General features: G+C 33.6%; 1 protein-coding gene across 6 annotated transcripts in view; it reads right to left on the reverse strand.

The window, feature by feature from the left end:
- BRCA2 (BRCA2 DNA repair associated) overlaps positions 1-11300 on the reverse strand; it is a 79296-nt gene that overhangs the window by 29459 nt on the left and 38537 nt on the right. For 5 of the 6 annotated variants that reach the window (XM_079137243.1, XM_079137245.1, XM_079137242.1 and 2 more), the window contains exons 12-16: positions 9298-9393; positions 4685-4754; positions 2880-3313; positions 2186-2367; positions 650-837 (exon numbers count right to left, since the gene is read on the reverse strand). In XM_079137243.1, coding sequence (XP_078993369.1) covers positions 650-837; positions 2186-2367; positions 2880-3313; positions 4685-4754; positions 9298-9393 — 970 coding nt within the window. The remainder of the gene's footprint in view (positions 1-649; positions 838-2185; positions 2368-2879; positions 3314-4684; positions 4755-9297; positions 9394-11300) is intronic. The other variant, XM_079137244.1, reaches the window with a different exon arrangement.

The raw sequence follows: 11300 nt of genomic DNA on the forward strand, positions 1-11300 counted from the left end.
GTAAGATACATGCATGGCATGGTAAACAGGGTTCCTGCTTTAAATTTATAATCCAAAAAAGTCAAAAATATCTTCGGGAAAAAATATTTTACCTTGTTCTCAAGACTATTAATTTTGGAAGGATGAAGAAATTTTTAAAAATAAGGGTTCTACAGAAAGAAGTCCCATCTTTTGCATTTGGCAAGAGGTGATACATCTTAATGGCAAAATTATGTTTGTGTAAACATTAGACTCAAAAGCAGTTATAGAGTTCCTAAATTATTGATGTTTTAGAGCACTGAGATTTTTCTAGTTATTTGGTATGATATTTAAATATTTCTGTTTAACTTTTAGTGTCTATATTTTATACTTATTAAAATAAATAATGAAAAAGAATACGACATAAATGTGCATGTATGTGGATAAGTCCAATTCAGATATAACTTATCAACTTTAATTTTGTAAATGCACAAGAAAAAGTCAATTCAAGAAAACCCAATTCATTAAATCCCAGGAAAACCATGTTCACTTTTCATAAGATTTTAACAGAATGCCTACTAAATCACAATACACTTAACATGATTAATTGTATAAAAAACTGATTTCCAGTCAACTTTATAGAAATTATAGTATATAAAAAACTAACACAAAATCATTTTGCATACAATACCTGTAAAATTCTTCTTTTCCAGCCTTTCCATCATTGGAGGGTATGAGCCATCCACCATCAGCCAACTGCACTCCATTTCCAGCCCATAAATCTTCCTTACCAAAATAATCCTGAGTGTGAAACTGAAAAGACCCTGCATTTTTGCTGTTAATCTTTATGCAATGTTTAGAAACACCATACATATAGAGCTGCACAAAATAAACAGTAGAAAAAATTGATAATAAATAAACAATAAACGTTTTGTAGAATAAAAACAACTGTAATAAGTCAAAACTGAATTTGCCAAGAATTTTTCATTTAAGTACTAAACTATTCAGTATGAAATATTAAACTGTGCTGGGGGTTGAGCACAGTGGTAGACTGCTTAGCAAAGGCCCTGGGCTTGATCCTCACCACCACATAAACATCAAAACAAAAACAAAAACACAACAAAAAAAAAAGAAAAAAAAACTTCTTAGCTAGAAGCAAATTTTAACGTACTATAAACAACCTAAACATTCAAGAGCCTGCTGTACTTTTTAAAAGGCTATGATTTTTTTTTTAAAATTTTCTTTCTTAGTTGTAGATGAACACAATAACCTTGTTTCATTTAGCTATTTTTATGTGGTGCTAGGGATCTAACTCAGTGCCTCACACGTGCTAGGCAAGTGCTCTACCACTGAGCTATAGCCCCAACCCCATTTTTATTCCCTGTGTATAAGCTTCATGCTAAAAATGCCACAGGAAGGCATTGTGGGGATAAAGAAACAACGAATGAAATCTCTTGAGTTCAAAAGTAAGGGAGGAGGAGAACAGGGAAGAGTGCCAGCATTACTGAGGCCTGGCCCAGTTTCAGGAAGTTACCCCAGCATGCTTAACCCAACATGTCTGCTCCTTTGTTCAGGGCTTCACTCAGGGGTCAGACCTTTGATTTGGAATTCTGGCTCTTTAATTTTCTAGTTACATGACTCTGGGGAGTTACTTAACCCTCTCTGTGTTTCAGTTCTCTCATTTGCAAAATGATGGACAAAATAAAGGTATTTTTCATTCAGGGTGATTGTGAGCACTGAGCAAGATAGAAACAAAGCACGCAAAATGCTGAGTGCTCAGTGCATAGAAAAGGCTCAATAAATGTGAGCCATTAATATTATTTCCATTTTTTCATTGTGAAAAATTCTACCTGGACAGTAGTAGCTTAACTACTACTCTTTTAAAAATGTAAATAGCCTTCAGAAGTTCAGGGCTATGAGTTATTCACTTTAAATTTAAGGTGACTACTAATCCCCTAATGCTTAAATGAGAGCACTTACGGCAATGAAATAAGTAAGATTTGAAGGGGAAAGAGAAAAAGGAGTTTTGAAGCCCAGACCACTTTGGTAAGGAAAGGCATACCTGGCAGAGAGGGAGGCTTCGAGGTACGTGGATGGATTAGGAAGCACAATGATTTCATTCATCCATTCAGGCACTAATTTGTTCATTCTTAAACAATTTGCCCAAACTTAAACTGTTAGTGGAAGGGTGCTAAAGAAGATACCAGTATTATAGACAAAAGCGTACCTGTTTGTGAGAACATGCAGAGGGAGCTTGGCCTCCTACTGCTGCTTTCAGAGAGATTCGAGGCAGAGCCGAGGTTTTTGCAAGATACAGACTGCCTGGCTGTGGAAAGATATGTTGCCCTTGTTTCTTTTTAATTCGCATATCCTGCTTATCTCGGGCATTCTGAAGGCTTGTAATTAAATCTGTTAAAGACCAAATAATTAGCAAAAAATAAAAATGTAAATTTACAAAGTGCAACCTCAGCTCTATAAAATTAAGTATAAAAATTTACTCTAATTTTACATGCGTTGAGAAAAAGAGCCCTGATCACTTTTAAATCTTCAGGGATAATAAAATGTCAACTTGTCAAGTTGTATACAAAGAACAGAAATATATCTATTACTTTTATCTCAACTTTGGAAGAAAAGTAGTAGCATGATAAAATATATTCCATGAGAAACAGTTCTGAATTGTGTGTCTAAAAGTCTTTTTTTTTTTTTAAACAAGGAAGTTCACAAGTTCTTTGGGGAAAACAAAACAAAACATTGGAATAATTTAAACCTAATCTTTGGATTTAGAAAATCTAAAGCATTAAAAAAGGTTCTGAAATTATTAATCACCACAAAATGGGGAAACCCTTCAAGAATATAACTTAAAACAAGAAATATCTAATAACCAAAAGGCAAAAATGGGTCACACAAATTATCTTACAAACCTAAAGATTCTTTTTCACAGTTTGTGAAAATTATAGTTGTTGCTTGGTCGCTGCTGTGTTTGTTAAACTGATGAATCTCACTGTCATTAATATTATTTTCCTTATCACATGAGCCATGTTCATCTGTGTTTTTTTGTTTTTGTTTGTTTTCACCCAAATTAATATTCTTGGCAACACAATGTTCATCTCTGAAAAGCTGTGATTTAGTTTTGAAAGGTGGGACAAAGACTTTGGTTGATTTGCGTGTAGCAATTGAGTGTCTCATTTTTTCATTTCTTGCAGCAGGATCTTTAAAGAGTGGTTGTTCTGAAATTGGCAAATTGCTTGGAGATTTTTCTGAAGTCAGATGTTCATAAAGATGAGATTTAGACAGAAATTTCTGACCAGGTACAGTAAAATTTGGTTTCTGGATTCCTTGCTGTTCCTTAGTTGTGCTACATTGGGGAGAGAATATTTAAGTCTGATTAATAAGCTATAAAGGTGCACCTACACATGTTTAGGTATATGCCATTTTTGCAGACCCTCAAATGCTACATGGAAATTCTATTCAGGTAATTGTTTTGCATTCATCATGGTTATCATTCCAAAACAATACCGTATTTTTCTAGGTTATAACTGTTTGTACACATTGATTCCTAGCCTTTGACTTTACAATCTATGTAATACTATGAGCACAATACAGTGTCAAAAGTGGATCTTCTCAGTGTGTGTCTCCTTCAGTTCTACCACAGGACTCCATTCTTACAGCCTTTACCAGGGAAATATCTGCCCATCCTCTCTGGCTTCTTCCTTTACCAGAACTCTTGACCCCGTCTAATAAGTCATTCTACTCAGGAGCCTTACTCTTTCAAATATTTTCTTAAATTTTTTTTTAACTTTATTTACTTTACTTTTTTATATGGTGCTGAGGATCAAACCCAGTGCCTCACATGTGCTAGGCAAGCGCTCTACCACTAGGCCATAAACCCCAGGCCACTCTTTCAAATATTATCCTACCTCTCTCCTCCACCTGTTTATACATTTTTTTGAGTGCCTCTTTATGTAGGCCGAAAGTCTCGCTTGCCCTTAAAACATAATTTTCTCAGCCTTATTTCTACTTCAAGCTAATATTCATTATCACCTATACTCTAATTGACTCAACAGGTAAGGGAAGGAGCAATAAATGCCTGACAGCAACAGGGGAGGGGAACAAGATGGTTCTTAAACAGAATTTTAACTAATCTTACTACTTCTACTTTATCAAGAGAAATACATGTTGCTGCTAATTTGAGTCTTTCAGGTTGTTTGGGTAAACTGGGTAGTTTCTCTGTTTGCTCTAATGTCAAGTTTTAGTTTTCTTAGGTTTACTAAGTCATTCACGTTTTTGGCTTTCAAACTTTTGGTATTTGTTTCTTTTGATCAGAGTTCTTAGGAATTACAAGTTAAAAATAATTCTCTTGGTAATATTAGTAGGGTTTAGAGAAGAAGGAGAAATAAAAGGATATCTTCAATATCTGCCATCTTTTGTTAATTATTTTGAATATTTCCTTAATCCTTTTTGACCTCAGTACATCATCCACAAAATTAGAATATAATCAGTTTGTCTACTTTACAAAGCTGCCATGAAACTAAAAAAATAAAATAATGGTATAAACTGCACTATAAAATAATACTAAAGTACTGAATTATTTAATCCTGATGCAGGCTTTCAAAAAGGTAAGTATTAACTTCTTACTGCATATTAGTGCATTAATTTTAGATATAATTCCCAAAGCCACATTTTTCCCTTATTAGTAAAATTTTTTAAAAATGTAAATATATCTCACCAAGAGGGTCCACAGATAATTGGCTCTAAAGAAATGTGATGGGTAAATAATCTTCTATCGTTTATTGTACCTAGAAAGAAAATTATTTTTCATTATCAACAAAAATACAATGGGAGATTTTATTTTCTATTTGCTTGTTACATCTCTTACTGTAAATAATTATACAAAATTTGATTGAATAATTATACTTTTAACTTTTCAATGCATATCATAGATATTCAGTAACTATCAAAAGAAATGACTCGATTCTCAAATTGTTAATAGCTGTATACCAAACAACTCATAGTACAAACATAAAGAGAATCAGTTATAAATTTAGTCAGCTGATGATAACAATCCTAACTCAAAGGTATTAGGTAACTCCAAAGTAAATATCAAATTTAAAATTTAGTCTTACAGAAGTTTAGAAGCAAAGCTTTGGATATTATTCATTCTTGGTATATGATTTATACTTAGTAAACTTTTAATTAATTAAGCCATTAATAGGGGATTGACTGAATAAAGTCATATATACTGATACAGCCATATGATCAAATACCATGTAACCATAAAAAAGAATGAGAAAGATCTCTACATACTCACTAAAGAGTGATCCCCAGACAAATTTTTAAGCAAAACAAAGTAAAAATAGTGTGTGTGTTTTTTTGTCTTTTTGAGGAAAAAAGAAAGTCAGTAGGAGCACATACTTATTTTTACAAGAAGAAATCCTCAAAAGGATAAACTAAAAACTATTTAAAAAGTGACCAAGGGCTACGGCTCAGTTCAGTGGGAGAGTGCTTGCCTAGCATGCACAAGGCCCTGATTTCAACCCCAGTACCAAAATTATTTAAAAAAAAAAAAAAAAAAAAAAAAGGGAGCCAAGAGGTGGAGAAAGTGGTGAAGAGCATGGAGTGATAAGGACAGAACTGACTTCACCAAGTATCTTTCTATAGTGTTTGCAAATGAATTATGTAAATACTATATTTCATTGCATAATAGTCACAGAATTTATGCTAAGTTTTTTGGTAAATAAATGGGGTATGACTATCATGAGAATTTTTTTTTTTTTAACTGTTCTGGTATTACTTAAAAATCATTTACTACTAAACTGTCTCTGCTGCATGATTATGATGCATGGAATACTTGTGAACATATGTTAAAACTGAATAGTCCAGGGCTGGGGAGATAGCTCAGCTGGTAGAGTGCTTGCCTCGCAAGCACAAGGCCCTGAGTTCGATCCCCAGTACTGCAAAATTAAATAAATAAATAAATAAATAAATAAATAAAAACCCCAAGGGGAAAAAAATGAACAGTCCAAATCAATGCACATAATTTTTTCATAACAGTTTAGCAAACAATTTTCTGGTCTGAAAAAAAAAAGTTAACACATTAGACATTGATTTGTGCATTACAATTGAAATACTTGAGAAAATTTACTACAGTATTGCAAAGTATGAACTACAAAACTTTATCTTCTATGTCCAAGATTCTCTGCTGCTATCATTGGTTTAGTTATCTCACTTGCTGTGCTCAGCACCACTAAGAAGTATTTACCAGAATACTGCAGTGCTCTAGACAAACCTCGCAAGTTGGCTTTTGGAAATATACTGACTGTGCATGTGCCCCAAGAATTCTAGGCTCACAACTTGAAGTGCGGGAGAAGACAAATGCATGTCCGTATGCAAGTATTGAACATATTGCTGCTATATATTTTTTAAGTGGAGTGAAGAACAGATCTATACCATGTGACAATTATGTGATGAAAGATTATAAACCAATTTTTGGACTGAAAAAACAGGATGTGACAATTATGTGGTGGTAAGGATTATGCAGTGAAATACAGTATGTTATTTATTCAGATGTTCAATAACAATAAAGAAAACAAATGGATACAAATCTAACCTAATTATCAAACTAAACGTATATAGAATTATTTTTACTGACATTTGAACACAGTACTTTGATTATATATCCTTGATGATATATTAAGAATGTATTAAGGGTATAGCTAAAGACAAGAACTACAAAGAATTCTCCTTGATTCTCAAAGGCTGGAAATGGAACCCTAAGGAGTGCTAAGAGGATTGAAGTTGTCAAACTGTCATAATACTAATCCTAAGATGTTACACGTCTTTTTCACTGTATTCTAAAACATACTTTATTGTCCCACTGTCTCAAGAAAATGCACTTTCATGATTGAGCAGAGTTGTACAGTCATGACATTTCTTCAAAGAATTAACATTTTTACTTGCAAGAACAGCCAACAAATTGCAGTTATTCACACTTGGGTATTCAGCAGACATTTTTTCAGAAATGAATGAAATGAGTTTATCAAGAAAAACAAATGACAATATTGTTGCCAGTGGAAAAATTCAAGATTTTACATGAAAATCAGAATTGTGGAAAACTGTATCTGGCTATGTAATCTTGACAGTTTTCTAATACTTAGACTTTTTTAGATCAGATCAGTGATGTCACAAAGTCATTAAAACTATATAATAAAATGTGTCAACTCAGTGAACTAACATCTTACATATGACCAATGCATGATACTGCAAATATTAAAAATTCTCAATTTTAATTTGGTACGTTAATGGTACTTATCAATAGATATATAATTCATTCAAATCAATGTTCCTCAGGTCCTCAATTTTTAAGACTATAAAGAGGTTCTGAGATAGAAAAGCTCTAGGATACAGCAAATAAACATGCAAATGTTATTAGGAACCAAAATATAAACATTAAAAAAAAAAACAATAATACCAGCAGCAATATCATATCTAGCACCCAAATCTCTTTTTTAAGAAACTACTGAGAGGATCTTCAAAGAAAGATAATTCTAGCACTGCAGAAGGGAAATTGCAGGATTCTAGGAAATCTTTTTGTGATACTGGCAATAAAAAGCAAGGAATGCTCAAAGATTAATTAACACATGTATTTAAAAAAAAAAAAACAAAAACCTGCCTCAAAAGCACAAGGCCCTGGGTTCAATCCCCAGCACTGCAAAAACAAAACAAAACAAAACAAAAAAAGTAAACCTTGGGAAATAGTTTGAAGAGGTTTCTATTTCCAAAATTGGGATAATTTAAACATCAGAATGAATGCTTCCTTTTTGTAAAGACATACAGTGCTTATGGCATATTTTACCTCTCACTTGTTTATATAAAGTTCTTTGCTGAATACTGGCTAATAAATGTGTAAAGAGCAAAAGAATCTGAAAACCAATTTTTTTACCACTGAGTTCAGAGAATTCTTGTCTTATTGAAAATAGAACCTACAGGACTTATTGACGGGTTGGATGTCAACAATGAGGAAATAAAACAGTAAAAGATAATATCAAGGTTTTTGTATAATTGAATGGCAGAATGCACTGCCCCTTATTGAGAAAGGAAAGACAAGAGAGTAAGTTTGGAGCCAGGATGAAATGGAGTTCATCAGTGACTTTGAGATGCATATTTAGTAATCCAAGGAGAGATGTGTCAAGTAGGCAAATGAATGACTCTGGAGTTCAGGGACAGGGTAAGCTACAAGATAAAACGGATAGTCACTGAAGTTTAGACACAGAAGAGATCTAAGGATACCTGGGGCACTCCTGTTTAGAGTAAGAAAAAAATAAGAAAGAATCATAAAGAAGACTGTGAAAGAGTGGCCATGTAGGGAGAGAATGAAGAGACTACGGTAGGCTGAGAGATGATCAACTACAGTCCATGTGGCTGAGACGTAGGTAAATAAGGACTAAGAAGTGCCCACTTGGAGGGGCTGGGGCTGTAGCTCAGTGGCATAGTGCTTGTCTAGCATGTGCAAGGCACTGGGTTTGATCCTTAGCACTACATAAAAATAAACAAATACAATAAAGACATGTTGTCCATCTACAACTACCGAAAGAAAGAAAGAAAGAAAGAAAGGGAAAGAAAGAAAGAAAGAAAGAAAGAAAGAAAGAAAGAAAGAAAGAAAGAAAGAAAGAAAGAAAGAAGAAAGGAAGGAAGGAAAGAAAGAAGAAAGAAAGAAAAGAAAGAAAGAAAGAAGAAAGAAAGAAAGAAAGAAAGAAGAAAGAAAGAAAGAAGAAAGAAAGAAAAGAAAGAAAGAAAGAAAGAAAGAAAGAAAGAAAGAAAGGGAAAGAAAGAAAGAAAGAAAGGGAAAGAAAGAAAGAAAGGAAGAAAGAAAGAAAGAAAGAAAGAAAGAAAGAAAGAAAGAAAGAAAGAAAGAAAGAAAGAGAAAGAAAAGAAAGAAAGAAAGAAAAATGCTCACTGGATTTGGCAAAATAACTTAGGAAAGACTGATTTTGGTGGAATGCTGGTGATCAAAATCCTGACTGGATTCTAGAACCTGAGCTTTAAATTATTATACTACTAATAGTTTTAAATTTAATTTTTATGTTTTTTTAAATCAAAAAGTGATTTTTATAATCATTTCACACTTTCCAATTCCACACAACATTCCCATTATACTAGGTATTATGAAGGAAAAGTTCACTTAATGAACAAGATATAAACAAACAAGAAAAAATATAAAAATTAAACCACATTGTAAGTCTTTTCTGTTACATATACCAAAAAGAACTGAGAAAGATAACTAAGAATACTATAATAGGACCTACAGAGGTGGGAAAGATATGAATAAAAAGCAAATTTTACCATCTGGAGTGCTTTTCAAAGTCTTTAAGGATTTTTCTTGATTTTCTATTATCCTGTCAAATTCATTTAACAAGCTTCTTTTGATTGAGGGTTCTCCTAAAAAAATTTTTTCCACACACATTTGTAAAATAAATTATATCGGTTTTACTTTTCATAAGACTATCATCCATATTTTAAAACCATAATCCATTTTATACCATTAAATAAAAATGCATAATTCTAATTTACTTATTTCTTTTTTGGTACTGAGGATTGAACCCAGAGGTGCTTAACCACTGAGCCATATCCCCAGCCCTTTTTATTATTTTATTTAGAGACAGGGTCTCACTGAGTTGCTGAGAGTGGCTTTGAACTTGCAATCCTCCTGCCTAAGCCTTCTGAGCTGCTGGGATTATAGGTGTGCACCTCCACGTCCAGCCCAATAATTGTAACTTAAATAGTGACCCTTCTACTTTGAAAGAAGAGATGCACATTTTTGCATGCATGGTGCTGGGGACTGAACCCAGGGCCTTGTGCATGGAAGGCAAGCACTCTACCAACTGATCTATATCCCCCGCTAGAGAAACTGCATCTTTGATAACTAATTTCTACTACTTTTTGACCATTTAAATATAGGACTATTCAGCCAGGCATCGTAGGTGATGCATACCTGTAATCCCAGCAACCCTGAGGCAGGAGGATCACAAGTCTGAGGTTAGCCTTGGCAACCTAGTGAGACCCTATCTCAAAAAAATAAAAAGATCTGGAGATGTACCTCAGTGGTAGAGTGCCCCTGGGTTCAATCCCCGGTGCTGCAAAAATAAAAATAAAAACAAACCCCACTATTTAATAGGGTCTATGAGTTTAAACAACATGTCCATCATAGAAGGCACTTTTTAATAAACGGAACTGAATATAAGACTAGGTTTACTGTCAACAAGGACAAACAAATTTTCTTCGAAGAAACTTTTTAGGTGGTGGGCACAAATTAGGAGTCAGTAAATAGAAGAACAGATTTTTTTTTTTTTAATTACCAAGTTACACTAAAATATCAGTAACACTTCTGTATTTTTCTTCGGCAGTGCTGGGGGTTGAATTCTGAGACTTGCGCATGCTAAGCAGGTGCTCTATTGATGACCTACATCTCTGGCCCCTAGTAATATTAACACTTCTGGGTTGAGGATGTAACTCTGGTAGAGTGCTTGCAGAGGCTCAGATGAAACCATTCAAGGTGTGCATTTCCATGTCATGCTGAAGTTATGTGGGAACAAGTACTTTGCTTTTTTGATGATTACAGGGAATCACTTTGTAGGGTTTAATGAGTAAAAATGTCTATTCAAGGCTTTATTAGATGTTAGATCATTATAAAGTGATTTAATTGTTCTACAAGGACCTGCACTATTCAAACAACCACAAGTTGAAAAAGTTTTATACTTATACATAACAGAAGTAATGGAAATTGAATAGTAACACTGTTGAAAATGTTTAGAAATCTGAGTTGTATACAGAGGTTGTATGTGGAACTGCAATGGGTTGCTATAAATAAAGTCATCATTCTTCCACACACAAAAAAAATTATGAATACCTTTAAGTACATGCACTTCTGGATTTTGTACTAAAGAACAGCAAACAATTTTAAGTATTAAAAACTTACTACTTGCACATGAAGCAATCTCTGCATAGGATGTGAGCTGGGTAACACCTGATTTAAGTAAATCTGTAGAATGATTTAAAATTAACTGACTGGCTGCAGTGTCTTTCTTTGCAATCTAATGGGGCTGGACAAGATTTTCTTTTCTTTTTTGATTAAGACAGGGTCTTATTAAGTTGCCCAGGCTGGCCTTGAACTTCAGATCCTCCAGTCTAAGCCTCATGAGTAGCTCTGATTACAGATGCATCATCAGAGTTGGCTAAGATTTCTGATAATGCAAATATTTTATCAATCTACAGGTTTTTAAAAGGAACTAATTATTTAGGATCATCCACTCAAGAATTGTAGAGTGAGGTTTGGCATTTCCTTACAC

This window comes from Sciurus vulgaris, assembly GCF_902686455.1.
Source record: "Sciurus vulgaris genome assembly, chromosome: 4".
Taxonomy (NCBI): domain Eukaryota; kingdom Metazoa; phylum Chordata; class Mammalia; order Rodentia; family Sciuridae; genus Sciurus; species Sciurus vulgaris.